Source organism: Cydia pomonella, chromosome 22, assembly GCF_033807575.1.
Source record: "Cydia pomonella isolate Wapato2018A chromosome 22, ilCydPomo1, whole genome shotgun sequence".
Taxonomy (NCBI): domain Eukaryota; kingdom Metazoa; phylum Arthropoda; class Insecta; order Lepidoptera; family Tortricidae; genus Cydia; species Cydia pomonella.
In genome coordinates, this window is record NC_084724.1 from 10565595 (window position 1) to 10588777 (window position 23183).

Sequence of the window (23183 nt, forward strand, 5' to 3'; positions counted from 1 at the left end):
TTTCATTTGATTTGTATATACAATTAGAAAACACGGCAACAAATATAAGAACCACTTATCCGACTGCTTAAATACAGTAGAATATCGATTATTCGAAATAATTGGGACCGAGACTAGTTCGGAAAATCGTGTAGGTTTTTTGGGACGAGATCAATCTAAAACAACCCCGTTTCACAGAAAAAAAACGGTACAATTAAGAGGTAAGAATAGCTTTTCGAATATAACGAAATAACAGAAAATATTCTATGAAATTCCATTTCGGGAGAAAACTGTTTTCACTACATAAATCTTAACAAATCACTTATGATGTCGATCGCTTCAGCGTATTCTAGTATATTCTAGGTTTATAGGTCTCGCGACCGCTTGGAGCGCTGGTGGCCTAGCGGTAAGAGCGTGCGACTTGCAATCCGGAGGTCGCGGGTTCAAACCCCGGCTCGTACCAATGAGTTTTTCGGAACTTATGTACGAAATATCATTTGATATTTACCAGCCGCTTTTCGGTGAAGGAAACATCGTGAGGAAACCGGACTAATCCCAACAAGGCCTAGTTTACCCTCTGGGTTGGAAGGGCAGATGACAGTCGCTTTCGTAAAAATTAGTGCCTACGCCAAATCTTGGGATTAGTTGTCAAGCGGACCCCAGGCTCCCATGAGCCGTGGCAAAATGCCGGGACAACGCGAGGAAGAAGAGCTTTTTTGAAAAAAAAATGTTTTTTTTTTTGTTATGCAAATTTTGAAAAAAGAAAAACCTATAAACTTAGTATTTCATTATACCGTAACATACTAAAAAAATCATGGAGAATGGAACATATTTAGAAGTGGAAAAACGTTTTCTCTTTTTGAATGATGATCGTTCATACAACGTATACTTCCCTCTCGAAGTCGCGCTGTTAGCTGATGTGCTCGTTCAATAGGTAGAGATTGGATATTAGTATTACCCAATGGTTGACTGAAGTTTTCACGCTTGTACGTGCGTATGATTAAAAGAATTAAGGGGGCCCATTGATTACCAGTTCGCCGGACGATATCGGCCTGTCAGTTGTTCGTAAAAGCTGACATTCGTGAATTACTGATAGGCCGATATCGTCCGGCGAACTGGTAATCAGTGGGCCCGTTAAGTGAGGCACATAGCTTAGGTTTGATGTTTTCTTGCGGACCGCCCTTTTAGGTCGTAGAGCACAGTTTAAGTATATTCTTGCACGATGGAGGTAATAGTTTATATAGAGCATTAATCGTAATGACAGTACGGTCATGGTATGACATCGTAGTGAGACTAAAGTCAGCAGTAGTTCCTTATCGCATCGACAGCTTGCGCGAGCTTCGTAAGCGCCGCGCGCGCGGCGGCCTCCTCGCGCGCTAACTGCCGCCGCTCGGCTAAGAGTGCGCGCGCGCGCTCGGCCTCGGCGGCCGCGGCGCGCGTCGTCTGTGCGCATTCTACCCGTAGACGTGTGTTGCGGCGATGCAGCGTTGAGATTTCTTTCTTCCGAGCTGGAACGGAAATAAACGAGATTTTGAATATGGGAACACGAATCGCTAGAAAACATGCATCACAATTTTTGAGGTTTCGTACCAAAAAGATACCTATGCATGCTGCAGGTATGTATGTACGATAAGACCACTTTACTAACAATATACCTTGTCCTAGATTATAATGCACGTTAACCAGTGTACGTAGGATTTATGGTAAGTATATTTTAGAGGTCTGGCGTAAATCTCTCAGTTCCTGCACTTAGGTCTTGGTCCGGAGCTAACTACTAGTAGTTATTATGGAGTAAATAAAGAATATTACCTGCTTCAAACTCCTTATAATTCCTGATGAGAGCTTCGATGCCAGGCCAAGCAGGTTCCTCGACCTGGCAGGCAGTCTCGCATCGCTCGCTCTCCAAGCCAACCCCCGCGGCTGAACTCGGTGGCTCGTCCATTGACGTCGCCTGACTCGACTTCCCCGCTGCCGACTCTGGCACACTCTTCAGAGATATTATCTTAGATATATTAGGTATATTAATCTTAGGATAATTTAAGTACGGCTGTTCAACTTTAATAGGTTTTTGGATGTTCTCACTGTCGAATCCAGGGTTTAGATCGCGTTTGCGAGAGTCCACGCCACTGTATAGCTTCACACTTCTGTCAGCCATTTTGGAAAGCCTATCTAGCTCGGAGAAGTTCTTTTCTGCTAACGCGTGGATGTCACCTTCTCCGTCGTCACAGGAGGAATCCAATCGCTTTTTAATGAGATTGTTGTTCTCGTTGACACATTTCTTGATCTCGGTCAAGAGCTGCAGCTGCCCGTCCGGATCCAGGTCTATTTCGTTATGGGAGCGACGTTTCTTTGCGGTGTCTCCTTGGATTGTTCCGTTTCTGCGTTTTCTTTCTTGCAATATAACTTTCCACGCCTTTTCATACCCTGGAAATGAGAAATAGAACATTTGAATTGCTCTTATATTTTGAGTCCGGAATTGGAAATTGGGTGGTGATTTGTCACATAACTTGACTGATCTGATGGTTTGATGACTTTGCTACAAAATAAATAGCACTTAGTCACCACGTGTACAATTACTATTTTAAACAGTTTATAATTTCATCTCCATACTCTTATCTATGCATTTAACATGTTTCGACTGATTGGACACAGATACGTAATATCTAACTATTAAAGTCCTCACCATCTTTATACTTCGGAGGCACTTGCGTGAGCTGCAACTGCGTGAGGAACATCTGTTTCTGCGTACTCTGTTGTTCGTCCGGGCCCCGGGGCGGCACTGCAACGTTTACATCCGGTGCTGGCGGCTCCAAGGCCTCCTCCCGACACAGCCTGTCCAGGCGGCCCGCCGTGATGTAGGCCGAAGCTACCGCATCTCGGCTTAAGCTCCGCTCTTCCCGGTCTAGTTGCTTTTCTGGAAACCAAATAGAAGGTATTGTCATTTTTCTAATAACAAAATGCAGCACCATTAGCCTGATTGCTTTTTGTCTGACAACATTTATGTCTAGCGTATTTAAATGTTTCTAGTAAGAGAAAAATGCTTTATGTCGGAAATAACTAAACGTCATATAATTTTCATCTGATATATTTACCTTTAAAAGCATCTTTAGTCGCCAGTCGAAAACTGGCTAAAAATTCAATCTTTCCAGTCTCAACTTCGTTTGGTTTGCTAAACTCATATATTATGGCATTATATTCTTTTAGCTCGTTTTCTCCGTAATCGCTGTCACTGTCGCTGCTGTCTTCTTCTATCCTGATTTTGGTATTTGCAAATTCTTTGTAAATTTCTCCTTTCATTTTGTCAGGAGTTATGATATTCCTAAGACTATCTGCTTTCTCTGGGACCTTTTTAATTTCAGGCTTCGGTGTTTCTTTGGTCTCACGGTTAGATAGGTATTTTAGTCGACGTATGCGTCTTCTCTTCTCATACATATCTAATGAACTAACTTCTTCAACTTTAGTAATTTTGGGTCTAATATTTGTGATCACTATTTTTGGTTGTAATTTAGAATCCATTTGGTATGGACATGCAATAAATAATTTATCTGACTTGCTTGTGTCGAGGGGCTTAGGAAACTCTTTCTTATTTTGCGTGACGAATTTAGGATATTCCCTGTTGATAAATGGTTGGTTTATTTTGTTATCAGGGTCTACAATCATCGGCACTTGATATACTATTTGAGGATTCATTATAACTTTTTGATTGGCTGTTTGAAAAACTATATCTGTTTTATTAGTTTTATTTGCTAACGTTTGTAAAACATTGTTACTTGATTTGAGTACATGTATTTCTTTGCTAGTTGCCACGTTTTGGGTTTTCATGCTTTTGATATTATTTGTTTCAGTACTGACATGATTAGCATCGTTTGTTTTATTCTCATTGACAGCGGTTTTATTTGGTTTGGAATCTGCTGTTTGACCGATTTTATTATTTTTAATCATCATTAAATTGGCAGGAAATTGTACGTTACTTAAGTATAAAAAATTTGGTTGTAACACAACATTCTTAGTTTCTTGTGTCTGTTTGTCTTTATTCTTTTTCAAATCTTGTTCTTGAAGTGTTCCCGACTTCTCCTTCACGACTATCTTATTTCCATATATCTGGTTCTCTGTGATCAAATTCTCGAAATCGTTCTCGTCGCAGTTCTCTTGGTGCAACCTCTTTAGGGCCACTACCTTCGACGAGGTTCCGTTCTCGTTCATGTGCTCTTCTTTACTTTTCTTTATTTGACCAGATAGTCGTGAAGGAGCTTGCAGGTTTTTTGACTCGAAGTTACTTCTTTGTAGTAAAACCTGTGGGTTTTGTTGCTGGATCGTCAGCAACATTTTGGGATTAGATGTGTTTTTATTTTGAATAAATAGAATCTGATTTTTCTGCTCTCCGTACGGATTGTCAGGTGGTTTGTTTGTAAAATTTAGCTTACTAGCTTCAGTAGTGACAGGGTTGTAGATAGTTTTTGTTGCAGTCACTGGCACTTGTTGTGTTGATGTTGGGAGCTCTGCCCCTTCGGTCGGTGAGACTGATTTCGCCTCTGGTTTCCAAAACTGATTATCTGTTTTGTTAATGGTCTCTGCCGCGTTTAACAGGGCACTGATGTTATTGTTACAAGTCGTCACTGTCGGGTGCAGTGTACTGCTAGTAGGCATTGGTACTTCTGGTTTCACCTCAGGTTCACTCTGTGCATTCTTTATTACTATATTACTTTGTATTTCAAGTCTATTGTCTTTTGGATTTTGAAAAGCTGGATTGAATGGTGCTTGAATTTTTTTACTGATAGCATTTTGGTATATCGCGTCTGGAGGATTACTAACACATTTCATGTCAATTTTACTGATAGGTATGCTAGTTTTAAGGCTGAATCTTTCTGGGGTTTTCTTTTTTGCATCTTTAGTGTTCGTGTGCGAAGGAATGGTTACCGTTGCTCCAGATCCCTGCGATAGTGAAGTAATGCTCATTTTAGACTCAACTGATTGAGGTTTGGGATCAGAAATGGACGCAGCAGGTATAATTTCAGGTGTGAAATGTTCTTCAAAATCTTGTTCCTTTGGAGTGTCTACTTTTGCTGGTTCATCAGGTTTTGCTTCGTTCTTTTCCTCGACGGTTTCTTTAGTAGTTGGTGGGAAGGAAAAGTCGGCCGGGGCTTGAGGCGCATGCTGGTTTGGTGGCATTATACCTTGGTAGGAGACGGGTTGGAAAGCAGAATACCCCGGAATGGAATAAAGGTATCCTCCGTAGCTAGGGTATCCTGGTTCCACTTGTTTGTTCGTGGTTACGCTCGGGCTGGGGTTTGGAATAGACGATGGGGATATTTTTGGTGAGTGAGAAATAGGCTTCGATGGAAGGAAGGGTTTTTCTAAAAAAATGTCGTCTTGTTTGTAGGATTCTGTTGGTTTAGGAGGTGGCTCAGGGGGTATGTGCGCGGGGTCGGGTGGGGGTGTCACGACGGGGTGGCTCGGTCTACCTGTGGAAAAAAATAGACTTGTATCGAAAAATTGCAATGAAATCTGTACTATTAATAATAATAAAAAAATATTGTAGTAAGTAAGTAGGTGATTAAAGCTGTAAATATCCATTCAATCAACTTAGTTTAAGTTGAACTGAAAACATGCATACGGGAGAGGGATGGCGTACTACGGACACTACAAGCCACTACAAAGCATTGACCTGACATGGTATAGGTATTACATATCTAGTCAGTAATGTAAGATATGTGTCCGATTTCATGTAATGCCGAGTTCGAGAAACATGTGATCTGAGGCTTTTCTCTTTACTGACCGAGATGTGTGGTGTAGGATTCTATTTCTGCTCGGCAATTTCTTTTAGCGCCGCGGGACAAAAGTCGACGCTTTTCGGCCAGAGGGCAGAAAAATAATGTTGAGTCTACGCTAATACTGCTCCGACTTGGCTACGCCAAAGTGAAGCGCGCCATTATGAAATTAATATTTCCATAGGAAATTGTCGTTTATGCTGGCGTCCACACTCTGTTACAGACATTTCTGTGCAGTCAGCTTGGTCCGACGTCCGAGTATAGCTTCGTCTCTGCCTTGGCGGCACTAACAATTATTTTAGGTGGTGAAACTAGTGCAAGATCTAATTTTGAGTGACTACTTAGTAATAGTGAGTGAGTAGAGTGAGTCCTCCCGTTAGTGTTTAGAGTCTAACACTCCGAATTGGCGTCTGAAATGAGTTCATTTCATTGTCCCTCCCACCGTACGCTTTGTACCGCCCCACTGCTAGCACCGCTGAAAATTGGCGTCCATTTTGGTTCATTTCATCGCCCTCCCATGATGTGCGGTCGCATCACTACCCTGACCCTGGTAAAGGCCATGCACACAACCACACGTTGTGTTGGCACGTCTTCAGATAACAATCAAAAATTAAACAAAAATTAACCTTATTTTGGTACTAACACGAATCACTATGATTCTTAATTTAGTAATTAGTGGATTTTGTTTTTTTTTTTTTTTTCATTTAGTTATTACAAGAAGTAATTTTTTGTTATGAACAAAGCTCTACAAAACTACATTTAGTTTCACTGTGGAGTCAGGTATCAGTCTCACGTCTCACTATTTAAGTATACTTAATTAAATTAATATTATAATAGGCTTGCATTGTGAGTTCGAATACTTAAGCGGGTATGCCATGAATACTCCATAGGGGAACACATCCCCCATAGAGTATCCAAGAGATACCTTTTCAGACGGTATATAAATTTGGGATTTCGTATTACTTATATCAGTAAATAGGGTAAGTAAACGTTCCATAAGTGTTCCATCTCCGTGTATTTTATACACCCTAGGTACTCCATATTTGCCGGCGGTTAGTGCTCTGGTTTTATGAGTATGTGTGACTAGATCCTTGTGTTCCTGGCTGCCATGGGTGTTTAAAGCTAACATATTATCTTTAAATTTTAATGGTTGTCACCTGATCATATCCAATTTACAGGAAACCGTCAGCATCTTTTTAAATTTACAGTTCCTATCCTCCACTCGTACACCATTCGTTCCATTCGCCTTTCTCTAAATTGCGCAATTTTTAACCAAGCGAAGTGGTTATGCAAAAGCAAGGTTTGTTTGTATAAAATTTTCTGTATGAAAGCTTATCCTTCGTTCTCAATGAAGACACATACGTGGCAGATACCGATCTCCTGTGCCTTGGGTCTTCAACCTTTTTGATGTAGAACTTGGACATATCTCCGCTTCATTTCCGAAAAATCAAGATGGTGTTCGTCTTCTTACGGTTTTAAATTATTTTTGCACGCTTTTAACACTGTCAGCGCGCGCGACGTTTGTAGCCTGTAACGCGTTTTTTTCGTTTTGTAGCGAAGAGCGTCTACGAAAAGAGAGTCCTAGTCCTGGCCTTACGATTCGCTGGCAGTAAATGTGTTAACTTGCCGCGTTAGTTAGGAGATAGGTATGTTTAATAGTTTTGAATGATTCACGGTCACTTAAATCGATCAGGATATGACCGTGATTACCTTTTGTATTGTTTTCGAGCTCCCGATATTTCTGTCTCTGTACAATCATTAGCTTATTTGACTATTGTAATTCTGCAACCTTAATGTTAATTCCCACTAGTTACCACCAAGTTGTTACCAGTGGTACCTAATGGGATTTTTTTAACCAAACCCAAAGTTAGTAGTAATTAGTAGATTTTTTCCCCATCAGTTGTTACCAGTGGTAAAAGGTGGGGAAAAAATCCCAGTAGTTACCACTGGTAACAACTGAACTGTGTGTCGGGTAGGTTATCACGGTCCATATCCGGCCCGGTCGATGTAAGTCTAGTGATTCTTAATTTGTCTGTGTATCCGTCAAATCTTCAGAAACACTTATTTTATTCGATTGGGTAGAAATTTAGTATAGTTTACTTATGAAAGACTGGCAATAATGTACTATTATAATGAAAACAAGATGATTTGATGATGGAAACTCATTTAGTTTAGGTTTGTTAGAAACGTCTCTAACGTCTTACTATTTAACAAAAATAAGTTACTGAACTATACTTGTAGACAGCCTGACATGACGAAACTATATGCTACTACTGGCCTTAGCGTCTATTTCAGACGATCTATAGTGTAATGTCCGCAAAACATCTTTTTTGGTGACTGAAAAGCCCGATGCGAGAGCGGCATACTCTGCCACAGAGCTGGCAAGGGAAGTTCGCGACGGACTGTGACGTTTCTCTACGGTGCCTTTTTTCCCTTTTGTCTGCTAGCGCCGCAAACCAGGCCTCGTCGCAGAACTTGCTTGCGTCGCTGAAACTATATGAGTTCCTTAATATATTTACCTATTTGTAATTAGTATTAAAGGCGGCGGAGAAAGCTAAGGTAGGAAAATACAGGGGTCTTGGCACCGAGTATAATTTTATTCTATTCGGTGTCGAGACCCTTGGTCCGTGGGGCCCTGGCGCTCTCAGTCTCTTCAAAGATCTGTCGAAGAGACTCAGAGATGCCACAGGAGATCGAAGAGCTGGCAGCTTCCTCGCTCAACGCATCAGTCTAACGATCCAGTGAGGAAATGCTGCCAGCGTCTTCGATACTATGCCGCAGAGGCCATTTTTATATTTATTTTTAGTTTTATTTTATATCTAATTTAGTCATATTTTAGTTTTATTTTACTTACAGTTTTTATTATTAAGTCTTTGATTTAATTTATCAATAAATAAAAACAATTAATAAATAATTAAGTATTAAATTATAGTTATGATGACTCAAGTTTACGGTATAGTTTATTTAAAGATTTGATCCACTTAATCTAGATTTTTTTAGCACGTGTTATTCCTAGTAATATGAATAAGTATCATGTCTGTCGACTGTGATAAAATTTGGTATGGAGATACATAGTATGAGGCCCGAGAAAGGACATATAATAGTTTTAATCAATCATCCCACGCAGATAAAGCCGCAGGCAATCAGTTTAAAAAAAAAACATTGTCATTGGTTGATCTGATACCTCACCTCAAAACTGGGAGACTTTTACAGGTCGCAGTGCTCCTTGATCTCTCTTCATCAATCAAGACATAAGGTATTTGCTGTATGTAGCTTGTAGAATGTAGGTATGCTTATGACCTTGGAGGATTTAACAACCGGAAGCTTACCCCTCTATCAAGAACCTCGGCCAATGGTCATATGTATTGTATGGACTGACGTTAATCTGACATGGCTATTTGTACGTTACGTACAACTAGTCATACATTTGACGTGCCTCTCCCCCGCAAAAATCGGCAGACTGTTTTGTACAGAAAATTACAGACAAGGCGTCTTCAGTTGTTAAATCCTACAAGCTTATGACGGACGACGTAGCCTATCATCGCGTCCATCGCGATAAAAAGTAGCCTACGTACAGTACCACGTGCACTTTAACGTATGACACAATTGACGATGGGGGTCGGAGGCTCTACCAAGTACCATCATACTCCTTGCACTGAACAAGACTCCCCCAAGGGTGTCCATAAAAAGTTGATTTTATAGCTAACTTTGCCTTTTCAAGTACATTCATTCATAATTTCGCCATGCAATTTCGCAGCTCACTGTACATTGCCACCTACCAGGACTGTAAGCTCTCATACTTACACAGTTATAGTTGCATTCCTGCAGCCTCGGCTCCAATAGATGGCGTTACTAATGAACATTAGGTGAAAAAAACTTTTACTGTACATATGGTGCTACTTTCCAGCACGAGTGCGGGAATGGGCATTCTCTGTGCCTATGTCGAAACTTTAAAGAGCCATATTTACTCTAAACTGTAAAACGTTGTACGATACACTTGCGAATACCTAATATATGAATATATGAGTTGCGAATTACCTAATTCGCAACTCGTGTCGATTTAAAACACTCCCTTCGATCGTGTTTTAATTTATCACCACTCGTTGCGAATTTCCTATTTTCTGCACTTGTATCGTAACTATTTTAATACAGTTGCTCAAAAAGTGTTACTTTCCGTAGCTATTTAGCATGCGGAAAGTTGGTTTTCTCGAACTAGTGGTTTTCACTTTTCCAATTTTTTTTAAATTTATAGGTACCTTACTGTAAAACGTTGCACAATACACGTGCGAAAAGGTAATTCGCAACTCGTGTCGATTTAAAACACTTCTTTCGGTCGTGTTTTAATTTATTGCCACTTGTTGCAAATTTCTTACGTTTCGCATTTGTATCGTAATGTACATTACATTACATTACATTAAGCAAATAAACTTGCCTCACTGCTTATTAGATAAGCACTTCTTGTCTAGCTAGACAATAGAATTTTTTTACTGTTCAACCCCCATGTATCATGGTTCACGTTAAGTGAAAATGAATGATTACGAAGAAATTATCGATTTTGTTCTCTTGCTAAACCGTGCGAGGTTTAATTATATAAATAAAATAAAAAAATTAGATCAGTTATTTCAAAAAGTATGAATGTAAGTCGAATGCCCTAACAAAATAATGGTCGGGTGATAACATATACCTAACCAGATTTAACGGAAAACTGCTGTGGCGGTTTTCAACGTAGGAGGTAGATGTAAATTTTTCTGATGGCATTCATTTTCGTACACTTATGGGGCGCACATCGTGATGAAGTATTAAGGTTCCTTCTCTATCAACGGCCTTCGTGTGATACGGACTGAACATCTGTATACTGGGTGCCCAGCAGGGTGAATAACCTTCTAACCACCGATATGGAACCTCAGGCTGGTCCAGAAAATGCACTTATAGGCCCGGTAAAAGCTTCATAAGTCATAACACATAATCGAACATATCATTTTACTCCACTTTAATCACCATCTACTAGGTCATATATTTGTTTGTAAGGATGTAAACAGTATATGTTATACCGTTTTAGAATAAGTATTATATAAATTATTTTTAAAAAATTATCTAAAGGTAAATTATATTATTATTATATTATGTTTCTATAGGATTTTTTTTGTAAATGTATCCTACTTCTTGCTAACCAAATCTTACTAAATGCGACGTTACAATAATAATTATAATCCTTTAATCCCTGTATATACCTATAATGCTTCAATTTAATAGGTATACCTTAGGGTAGCTACATCCTTTGATTTCTTTGAGGAGATTAAAGTAAGTACAGTCAGCGTCGAAAGTAGCGGATCAAACAAGGTTTCAAAAGTATCTACCATTCTGAAACAGCTTAACAAAACGTGGTGGTTCTATATGTAGAACAATTAAGACGGTAAAAGATATACTTTTGAATGTACATTCAAGAGATTTATCTATATTTGGAAAAGTTATCCGGAATGTCAGATACCTTGGCGCGTTGTTTCATCCGCTACTATTGATGCTGACTGTACATAGATGACCTTCACCATGTCTTCAGATTTCCTTAATACTTTTAAGTATTTCCTCGACTTTATTTTTACTTATCCTTGTCTTTGATGTTCCGGAATCTTCTTTTCGGTCTGCTGATGCTCCGTTGCAACCACATACCAGCGCCGTATAGATGTAGACTTTTACTAATACAAATACGTTTATTTCATTACTTTTTACAGCAATTCATACGTACAGTCACGTCTGAAAATATCGATACGAAAAACATGGCAAAAATATGTATACACTACCTTAATATATGGGCAATAAAGTCATGTATACATATTTTTGGCACTTTTTTCGTATCGATATTTTCAGACGTGACCGTACAAATATTAGGTAGATAAGTAGTCCATCTTAGGTACAAAGTGTGGGTAAGTATTTATCTAAACAATGTGCAACAATTTGATTGTGTAAGTAATGAAAAAGGTGCGGGTACAGCTTGCTCAGCCAATTATCAAGCCGAATTATTAGCCGCCCTTGGTCAGCTAATTGAATAGGTACCGGTATTATTTAGCGAATTATACAATTGACATAAAAAATGAGAACATTTAGAAGGCAACACGAGTTTTTACGGGGTAATTAACGAACAGAATAACACATCACTTACCGGGCTGCGTTCCTTATTTTTTAATTAAATTCTTCAGTTCTCATGCTTTTAAAGTGTTTAAGTTTATACATTTCTGCCCAAAGGCGATTTACTCTCCTAGTTCGTTATTTTTCATTTTTTAAGAAGGTATGAAAACTCGGTTCCAAATTGATTTGTTGTACAATTTCCGTTCTGATATTTAACTCCCGATTCCATAAGTAACGATTCTTTTATACTTACTATGTTAACTGAAAGTACCCTCAAAAAATAAACAATTTCCGGACCGATACGACCTTCAAACCTTCAAGAAAAGAGCGTACTCCCATCTTAAGGCCGGCAACGCACTTACAACCGCTCTGGTGTTGCAGGTGTTTATGGGGTAATCGCTTACCATCAGGTGATCCGTCTGCTCGTTTGCCTCCTCTATCATAAAAAAATCTACTTTTCATTTCGAATACGAGGAATGTAACATACATGTGTATTTTTGTTTTGTAAAATACAAGTGTATTTTACATTCCTCGTATTCGAAATGAAAAGTAGTGTTTAACTCGGGTGCGAAAAGCACCCATCCTGGCTCGAACTATTGACGCTATCACTCCGATCGAGCGACAAAATATCTCAGAAACCAGTGCCTTTCAACCCGTGGTTAACAATCGACTATACTCGTAACTGTGAGCTTGACATTGAACTATTTTTCAAAGTCCAATTCAGATGTAGTAATTATATAATAATGCAAGTACAATGCAATGTGAAGATCCAAGATATTTACGCTCCGAATTATACCGCTGATGGAAATGGAGCTGTATGGCACTCAGACTACAATATATATATGGCAGCTGCCCCTGCCTACGCCCATGAGCGTAGCACGTGACGCTACGACGGCTACGAAGCCCGTAGCGGCGCTACATCACGAATATACTTACTTAAAAACGTCATTAGATGCTTACTGTAAGAGTATCTTCAGGCATTCATTTCATACCAATTTAATTGTGCGACTAACGGCCCGATCCGGACTTTAATGTGCGTCAAAAATTTGCTCTAGATACGATATGGATCAGATCTGTCTGTGTCAAAAGTGATGTTTTTGTTTGAAGAAACTTCACTTTTGACACAGCCATATCGTATCTAGAGCAAATGCTGACGTATGTTAAACTTCTAATCGGGCCATAAGATGCACCAAAATTGTATCATATTAAAAAAAAAGACATCTTCTAGAATTGCTTTATCCGGACTGAAAAGGTAGATAAATGTGTCCTTTACCAGAAGGCTCTTGTTTCACATTAACAATTTAATTCTTCATGATTCTGATACTTACTTTTTCATTTCTCATGCTCTGAAAGTGGCTCTTTGTTAATTGTCCGAGCGCTAGTGAAGGTCCCTGTTTCTACCTGGGCAAAAATGCTTTTGTAAGTCCGGATGTTCTCTTCTGCAGGTCGCAGTTCTTCGATGCTTAAGTTTTTTTTCGTCGATTCAGTATTTTGGAATTCTTCAATACGGTGGAGCCATAGTTTTATTCAGTTTTAAGTTATGCTCGCGAGGTATACAGCTCAGAGCCAATAGTCTATGAAGCGACCTACATAATTTAAACCTGCCTATACAAAATGCCTCGTCAGAAATGGGTGCCTTTCTACCTTGGTCAAAGGCTAACAATTTACTATAAAAATTTACTGTCGCTTTATAATGGGAGTATTAATTAGTAAGGCCTGAGTGGAACCTGCGTGCAGCGTGGCGGCAGTCTCACAAGTGATTTTAGCAGCGTGTACTAAGGCCGCTCCTATACGCTTGCATTTGTTTAACATGCACGCCCCCCCCGCTGCACGCACAACTCCAGCGTCCACTCAGACGTTACACTTTGTCTCATGTTTTGATATGTATTCTAATTTTCGATACCAAGCAGTGTCGGTTCATAGATGTATTCAACTACCAATATTATCTTGAGATTCCTAACTGAATTACCTACACAGCCTGGGCTATTCAGTCTAGAGCAGGTCGGGCGAAGTATTATAACAAACTCTAAGTATTAAATATTAACCATGAGTTTTCATATAATGTACGATTATTTTATTTTTGTACAGTTACAAATATTCATTTTTGTGTGTATTTACCAAAAACATAATATGGACCTGGACCATGGACCTCGCATTATCTATGCCTCGTAAATAAATTTCCAAAAATATCTAATACTATTTCTACCTAAAGTGAGGTTTAGATTAACAAGAACTTGCATGCAGTTTCCATTGCGGTATCTGATCAAACTTTTGAATGCTTTGACCTCAGTATTCGGTAATGTGACGTAAATTGCATGCAAGTTCTCGCCAGTCTACGCGTCGCTTAAGTCGTGGTCTCAAAATCTAAGAGACCTGCATTAATTCCACAAACCATCTAACATTTCTGTAAATCATGTAGACGCAACACCAAAGAAGAATCCACCAACAAACCCAACGGAATAACAGCTGTTCCTCCTCACGAAGGCGACGACGGCATCCGCGATATCTTGACTCTGCCGAACACCCTCTTTCACGCGCTCCCAATTCACATGAATATATCCCCACTCACACGCAAAATGCAGTAGCAATACCCCCCCACCCAGCCCGAAAGCTGCTATCTTCCCTACTCTCATAACAGCACCCCCTGTCATCCACCCACATAATGTCCCAAGAGCTAAGTTCCGGCTAGAACGATTCTTGGAAATCTTCTCTAGAGTAATGTCGAAGTAGGATTTGTCCTTTGGCTCTTCATAGGTAAGTTTGGACACGTCTCGTAAGTCCGGTATCGGTCTGGACATGGGGCATCGTCTACTGAGGAGCTTTAGGTACAGAATTGCTCTTATAATTTGTTTAGGATTGCACACGGAAATTGTTTGGTTAAAAGATGTCGTAGTAATTTGTAAAGCTTTGTTTTGATCGGTTTGACAGGTGTCACTTGGACAAAGAGTAGAGGATTTATCACTTAGGTTTGGTGTTTAAGAGGATTTATAGGTTTTGTTAAGTAAAAACTTAGCGTGGTTAGACTTTATTGACCGAATGTGAATGAGCAAGATTGAAGTAGCTGTGTTCTCCGTTTCAACTCTGACAGAACTGTGTTCTCTGCAGGGGCCCGTTTCTCAAAAGCATGTAGCTTGTAATACGAGTGGAAGTCCCTTTCTAATAAAAGGTGCCAAAAAGTGACATCCGCTTGTATTACAAGTTACAAGCTTTTGAGAAACGGGCCCCAGGTCGCATTTCTCAACCGATTTTCGTAAAAAAATGTGAGCAGGTTGAATAATTACACAGATTTTTTGCCAATTTTTAAAAATGTTTCACCATTTTTGTCTTGTCTTCAGCTCACAGTAACTACGTAATTTGTACTATTTCGTACCTTCTTTAACAAAAATTGTACCTAATAGGTAATGACCAAATATCTGAAAATTATTTCTGAGCATTTGACTTTTCGTTCGTCGGAACATTTTTTTTTTTTTTTTTATTCCGAAAAGGTAAGCATTTGACCACAATCTCACCTGATGGAAAGTGCCGATGTAGTCTAGGATGGAACATGCTTACCTAAAAGATGTCTATTCACTCTCGATTTAAAAAGGTCCAAGTTATAGTGGACTGGGAATAGATTTGCAGGAAGTGAATTCCACTCCTTAGCCGTACGCATGATAAAGCTGGATGCGTACCGTTTAACATCTATTATCAAGTAGTAGTACTGATAATTCCACTACTCGATGCTTTGATATTTGATACGCAGTGACCACCTTCCAGTTTTATCATAGTAATATTACTATCAAAGCAATCTGATCCTTTCAGTAATTTGCTGTTTCGTTCTTACCATAAATTCCATTTTTCTACTCGTCGACTTCAATGGTTGAAGGAAACCAAATTATAATCGCATACTTTTCACTATGGGCTCCCGGCTCAACTATAATGACTTCATTACGGAGCACATTAGTGGAAATACAATGAATTTGACCAATCGTGTCCCTGCGATAAGAGGACGAAACATCAATAAGCCTCTTTTTCAGTAGATACTCACCTAATTTTGTTTAATTAATAAGGTTATATAGTACTATTTTATTTGATGCATAGTATAATATACAATAGTGATATCGTCGGGGATAGTGCAATACCGCGTAACTGACAAATGCAGTAAGGTCCAATTACCTTGTACATTGTTTGAATTTCGAACTCTTTCGACTTTGTTAGTTACGCGGTATTGCACTATCCCCGACGATATGTGGCGTTCCATGCCTACAGGGTTTATGCTTCATGTACATAAGGAAAGCCACATATAATCAAGCTTTTCAATCTTGTACCTTACTTAGGCCACTTAGCAAGCTTCGTAGCAAAGTTCGACTGATAAGTTCTATTATAGAATAAAATTATTGTATAAAATACTATTTTGGCATAGACAAAGGACGAAAAAAAGTACTGCAAAATTATGTAGCCGCAGTTTTCACAGGTGGAGTAGATGATACTGTACGGTTCCAAAATGGCACCAGAGCTGCCAAAACCGAGGCAACATTATTTTGCACTAATCTACTCGTCTTAGTATATTTTTGGTCTATGCTTTTAGTTTGTCTTGTATCTCAAGCATCACGTATACCTTGTATTTGTTATTAATGTTCTTGTTTATATAAATCCCCTTGATATTTACACAAACACAAACATTTACAAACACCAGGCTTTAATGATATTAGGAGTTAGGAATCAGTTATCCATAACATTTTTCTCGTGCTGTTTTTCTAGTTATTATCACGTATTTTCAACTTTAAACGGATAAAATCTAATTGTGTTTAGCATTTAATTATGCTTAGGTACTCGCTGATTTCAATTTAAATGTAATGATTGTCAGATGTGACATGTCAGATAAGACTGTCTAGCAGATGAAGAATTTTGCCCTTTTCCGTTAACATGTGTAAGAAAAGAACGGAGCTAAAATCGAACATCAGAAATGTTTTAAAACCTTGAAACGTAGCTCAGACTCGCCGCCGGTTCCTTTTACCTGTATGCAACACACAGCACATTCTAACTACATGCGCTAACTTCAAGCTCAGGGAGGGAAAGGAGGGGAAGAAAATAAAAATAAACCACCCCCGAAACGTCTCGGAAGAAACGCCTCGGGGATTAGCATGCACGCGTCAATTCCATTGAATGTATTTCAATAAAATCGCTTTACCACTTCTCGTTAGGTATTGTCCGTATAATATCTACCTATTAAATATACTATTTACACGACGGCCGTCTAAATGCTGCGAGCGATAAAAAAACGATCTGAAAAATATTGAACACCTATTAGGGGCTAGAATTAATGATAACTATCTAGGTTGGGCGCTCGGCGGCGGTCACACCGCGGCGGCGGGCGCGGGCGCGGGAGCGGGAGCGGGCAGCTCCTCACCTTTGTCCTGGTCGGGCGGCGCGGGGGGCTCGGCGGGGGGCAGGGCGGGGGGCACGGCCGGCGCGGGGGGCACGGCCGGCGCGGGCGAGGCGGGCTTGGCGTCGGGCGGCGCGCGCGGCTCGTAGGGCGCGGGGTAGGGCCGGTAGGGGCGGTAGAGCAGCGGCGGCGGCAGCAGCGCGCGCGGCAGCGAGTACACCGGCGGCGGCAGCAGGTGGTGGTGCGGGTGTAGCGCCGCGAGTCTCTGCTCGTCCCGTAACGCTTCTCGCGCTCGGCTCTCCTTCTCCCGTTGTAGTCGCTCGCGCTCTCTTTGTTCTTTTTCCCGCTGCTCGCGTTCTCTTTCCCGTTCTCTGGAATGTGACGGATGATCGTGTTATTATTGTACACTCGTGTAATTTCATCTTCACATCACCTACTCGGAACTGGGATATTTCTTCATCATCAATGTGGCACTTTTCTGATGGGTCATTTTATTGCCAGTATTAAATATTAAGAGTCCTTATTCCTACAGACGAGCGTATTTTGTAAAATGCTTCCTTTTTCATTCAAGATTACGACGTAACTATTAGTATTTATTCAAAAACTGATAACGTACTTAAATAATCGTTTCCTAAACTAGGGGCTCCAACAGTTCAAATTTTCATTTTCTCTTTTAAACCTCTTTTTTAATGAGGTTTTTTGGGAGTCTTTTCCAAATTTTGCAGTGAGATGTGGCGTTTCGGTTATCAATTTTGCTATAAACAAGAATCATTTGGTACATGAATGACTACAATTTGATTCAACATATCTCGTACGAGGGGCTGGAATGATTAACAATCGAAGATTCATTTGAAAAAACTGATAAAATACCTTCCGAGTTTTCTTCATTTTTTTGGCGAAAATAGGGTTTTATTATATTTTATTTCCGCAAATTGTACGCATATTTTGCTTTAAAAATAATATTATAGCAAACTGTAACTTTATGTTAACCTATAAAAAAAAAATCGTAACTATGGGACCTACATTGCCGTAAATTTATATTTTTTTAAAACACGTATAAATCACGCAGCAGCGACGCCCCGCTCTCAGTCCGCGCGGAGCGCGCTTAGAGGGCGGACCTGTGCTCGATTGTCAGGCATTCGTTGCGATCGTAATCAGCTACGGAGTTCCGAGAAGTGCTATATACTGCGATTAGAAAATCTTAATAAAAGTTCATTGTTTACAGTATGCCTAACAGACTCGCTTATTGATGGATTTTCAGTGTTACTTTTTTTTAATACTAAGTCGGTGGCAAACAAGCATACGGCCCGCATATGTACGCCTGCAACTCCAGAGGAGTTACATGCGCGTTGCCGACCCTAACCCCCTCCCACCCCTCGTTGAGCTCTGGCAACCTTACTCACCGGCAGGAACACAACACTATGAGTAAGGTCTAGTGTTATTTGGCTGCGATTTTCTGAAAAACGCATTTTCACTTGAAATTACGTTAGGGTTTGCATTATTATTTTTGACCCGGATGAAGTCCAAGTTCTCATGATGGAGTCAGGAGTTGGTCACCAGAACTCCTAATCTACTAATTATAATCCCATCGTGTTTGGGCTCAAAAGATTTGCCCTGACGAACACCATCAATCTAGATGAGGTCCAGGGTCTCATGATGGAGTCAGGAGTTGGTCACTAGAACTCCTAATCTACTCATTATAATTCCATCGTGTTTGGGCTCAACAGAGTTGCCCTGATGAGCACCTTCAATCTAGATGAGGTCCAGGGTCTCATGATGGAGTCAGGAGCTGGTCACCAGAACTCCTAATCTACTCATCATAACTCCATCGTGTTTGGGTTCCATAGAGTTGCCCTGACGAGCACCATCAATCTAGATGAGGTCCAGGGTCTCATGATGGAGTCAGGAGCTGGTCACCAGAACTCCTAATCTACTCATCATAACTCCATCGTGTTTGGGCTCAATAGATTTGCCCTGATGAACACCATCGATCTAGATGAGACCCAGGGTCTCATGATGGAGTCAGGAGTTGGTCACCAGAACTCCTAAACTACTCATCATAACCTCATCGTGTTCGGGCTCAATAGATTTGCCCTGACGAGCATCATCAATCTAGATAAAGTCCAGGGTCTCATGATGGAGTCAGGAGTTGGTCACTAGAACTCCTAATCTACTCATTATAATTCCAACGTGTTTGGGCTCAAAAGATTTGCCCTGATGAGCACCATCGATCTAGATGAGGTCCAGGGTCTCATGATGGAGTCAGGAGTTGGTCACCAGAACTCCTACTCTACTCATCATAACTCCATCGTGTTTGGGCTCAATAGAGTTGCCCTGACGAGCACCTTCAATCTAGATGAGGTCCAGGGTCTCATGATGGAGTCAGGAGTTGGTCACCAGAACTCCTAATCTACTCATCATAACTCCATCGTGTTTGGGCTCAATAGATTTGCCCTGACGAACACCATCGATCTAGATAAGGTCCAGGGTCTCATGATGGAGTCAGGAGTTGGTCACCAGAACTCCTAAACTACTCATCATAACCTCATCGTGTTTGGGCTCAATAGATTTGCCCTGACGAGCATCATCAATCTAGATAAAGTCCAGGGTCTCATGATGGACTCGATGGAGTTATGATGAGTAGATTAGGAATTATGGTGACCAACTCCTGACTCCATCATGAGACCCTGGACTTCATCTAGATCGATGGTACTCGTCAGGGCAAATCTTTTGAGCCCAAACACGATGGAATTATAATGAGTAGATTAGGAGTTCTAGTGACCAACTCCTGACTCCATCATGAGACCCTGAACATCAGCTAGATTGATGGTGCTCGTGAGGGCAAATCTATTGAGCCCAAACACGATGGAGTTATGATGAGTAGATTAGGAATTATGGTGACCAACTCCTGACTCCATCATGAGACCCTGGACTTCATCTAGATCGATGGTACTCGTCAGGGCAAATCTTTTGAGCCCAAACACGATGGAATTATAATGAGTAGATTAGGAGTTCTGGTGACCAACTCCTGACTCCATCATGAGACCCTGGACTTCATCTAGATCGATGGTACTCGTCAGGGCAAATCTTTTGAGCCCAAACACGATGGAATTATAATGAGTAGATTAGGAGTTCTAGTGACCAACTCCTGACTCCATCATGAGACCCTGAACATCATCTAGATTGATGGTGCTCGTGAGGGCAAATCTATTGAGCCCAAACACGATGGAGTTATGATGAGTAGATTAGGAATTATGGTGGCCAACTCCTGACTCCATCATGAGACCCTGGACTTGATCTAGATCGATGGTACTCGTCAGGGCAAATCTTTTGAGCCCAAACACGATGGAATTATGATGAGTAGATTAGGAGTTCTGGTGACCAACTCCTGACTCCATCATGAGACCCTGGACTTCATTTAGATCGATGGTACTCGTCAGGGCAAATCTATTGAGCTCGAATACGATTGAATTATAATGAGTAGATTAGGAGTTCTAGTGACCTACTCCTGACTCCATCATGACACCCTGGACTTCATCTAGATTGATGGTGCTCATCGGGGTAAATCTATTGAGCCCAAACTCGATGGAGTTATAATGATATAATCGAGTAATATGCACAAACGATTGGCATCTTGGCTGGGCAGCATGGGTGCGTAGCCAACATGCCAAACGTTTACGATACGACAAGGAAACACTATCTGTCTCTCTATCGCACTAATATGCGCAATCGATTGGCTTCTTGGCTAGGTATCATGGGTGCGTAGCCAACATGCCAATCGTTTACGATACGACAACGAAACACTACTCTCTCTCTATCGCACTAATATACGCAAACGATTGGTATTTTGGCTAGGCACTAAGCAAGTGTGTGGCCAACATGCCAATCGTTTACGATACGACAACGAAACACTATCTGTCTCTCTATCGCACTAATATACTTTATTTATACCTGCAGTCATTTAGTAACTTCTTCATTTTCCATTGGTGTGAAAGAGACAGAATAAAGAGCAAGGGTTATAGTACACTCTGTAGTCTGTACACTTAGTAGTAGTGTACATAAAAAAAAAACTACTGTGCATATACAATAAAATAAAGAGTGCCCATATGATATCATATGACACTAAAATTAATGTTGCTTGAAATTATATTGAAAACTATCAAGATTATTCTAGTCTGCATTGAAACGCGCGTCGCGTTGCCGGCGCTCGCGTACCGAGCGCCAACGCCATCTATCGAGCGTTATTTCGTGAAATCGGAGAACGCTCCAAGGATTAAGGGCTCTTAACACAATGAAATGTGAAAATAATATGCACATTTATAATGCTATTTCGGAATATTTTAGAATCTGCTCCTCAGAAAATGTAAAAAAAAAACTACTTGTATAATTCTTAACAAAAAAGATGTAACGCTACCTTTCAAAGAAAAACGTTTTAAAGCATTATTATGTATACATATTTAACAATAACTTATTGAGGAGATTGGAAACTAATCCTGTTTGAACGATCGTGTAAACAACACAAGACTAGGTTTGACTATAGTCAAACTCCGTTTTTTTTTTAAATCAGAATTTTGCAAATTTCAGATGTAGTTAAATTTTTCTTCCGAAATGCACTTGCACATGCGCTAAAATCTTTGAGTCTTATCTGAGTATATAAATCCACTCCACTAATAAGGATCTGTATATACATATAAAAACTCACCGTTCTCTTTCCCTTTCCCTCTGTAGCTGTAGATCCCGCTCCCGCTCGCGCTCGTCGTGCAGATGATGCGCGGGCGGCGCGTGAGGGGCGTGCGGCGTGTGCGGCGTGTGCGGCGCGTGCGGCGCGTGCGCGGCGTGCGGCGTGTGCGGCGCGGGCGGCACGAGCGGCAGGTGCGGCGCGATGGGCGGGTACAGCGCGTAGGGCGGGAGCCAGCCCACGCCCACGCCGCCGCGGAACACCCGCTCCAGGTACATTTGTTCTTCTGCTGCTAGTCTGAAGACGATACACCGGATTTTTAACACCAGCTCAATTGATTTTTAAGTTGGCTGCGAGAATACTGCAATAGTTTACACATTTCTTAGCTAGAGCACAGCCAAGTTTCAATTGAAAGCACTGCGCGAGTTTTGAAATTATTTAGCATCCATCATCGTACAACGCTAAATCGCTTGCTAGTTATAGTAAAAGAGATTGAATTGGCAACAACAAGAAACTTCACAGATACAGATTATCCATAAAGGCAAACAGTTAAAAAGTTAAGTACAATACATTAAAAACTGAAACAGATCTCATGTAGATATTAAAGAAAAATCGTATAGAAGGTGCAAGCACGTACTGCTCGCCCTTAGGGTTGGTCAAAAACGCCAAGTCTTATTAAGAGGGAATATAGTCAAGAAATTGGAACCGGTTCTGCCGTGACGAGGCGGGCTAGGGGTTCAAGACGTTACCTAAAGACTCGTTCTAGCTAAAGACAATAGTGAAGTTCGAATCCGGATTTGGCTCACGATAAATCATGTGTAAAGAGATCACTCACGGTTTATCCTTCTGCCCGTCTCGTGTCATTTTAAAACGATCTGTTTGTTCATCTTTAAATAATCCATCTCTACTTCAATTTGCGATGTTCTAGATCGTTCTGTACCTATAGTACCTATTTAATGCATGTAGTGTACATAGATTCTATAAATATTTTAAGCCCTTGGAATAAGACAATATCTCAGACAAGTGAGGGTAAAAGCTGCCGCAGGAAAGTTAAGAGGCTGGCAGAAGACGCGTCAAGTAATGATGATGATTACCTGTACTGAAGCGCGGCGCTGGAGTACAGCCCGGGGTGCGCGTACGGCGCGTAGGCCGCGGGCTCCAGCAGCGGGAAGGACGCCGCCGCCGGGTGCGCCAGCCTGCAGCCAAACAACACTACATAACACTTTGTGCTTCAGTCTGTTTAGGGTCAGTTGCACCAACCCCACACGGA

At 40.7% G+C, this 23183-nt stretch overlaps 1 protein-coding gene across 1 annotated transcript in view; it reads right to left on the minus strand.

Annotated features, from left to right (window-relative positions):
* Positions 1-1001: 1001 nt before the first annotated feature.
* LOC133530292 (uncharacterized) overlaps positions 1002-23183 on the minus strand; it is a 214746-nt gene continuing 192564 nt past the window's right edge. The window contains exons 21-27 of the mRNA XM_061868190.1: positions 23008-23109; positions 21938-22210; positions 17260-17606; positions 3072-5441; positions 2663-2893; positions 1789-2403; positions 1002-1487 (exon numbers count right to left, since the gene is read on the minus strand). Coding sequence (XP_061724174.1) covers positions 1279-1487; positions 1789-2403; positions 2663-2893; positions 3072-5441; positions 17260-17606; positions 21938-22210; positions 23008-23109 — 4147 coding nt within the window. The 3' untranslated portion in view covers positions 1002-1278. The remainder of the gene's footprint in view (positions 1488-1788; positions 2404-2662; positions 2894-3071; positions 5442-17259; positions 17607-21937; positions 22211-23007; positions 23110-23183) is intronic.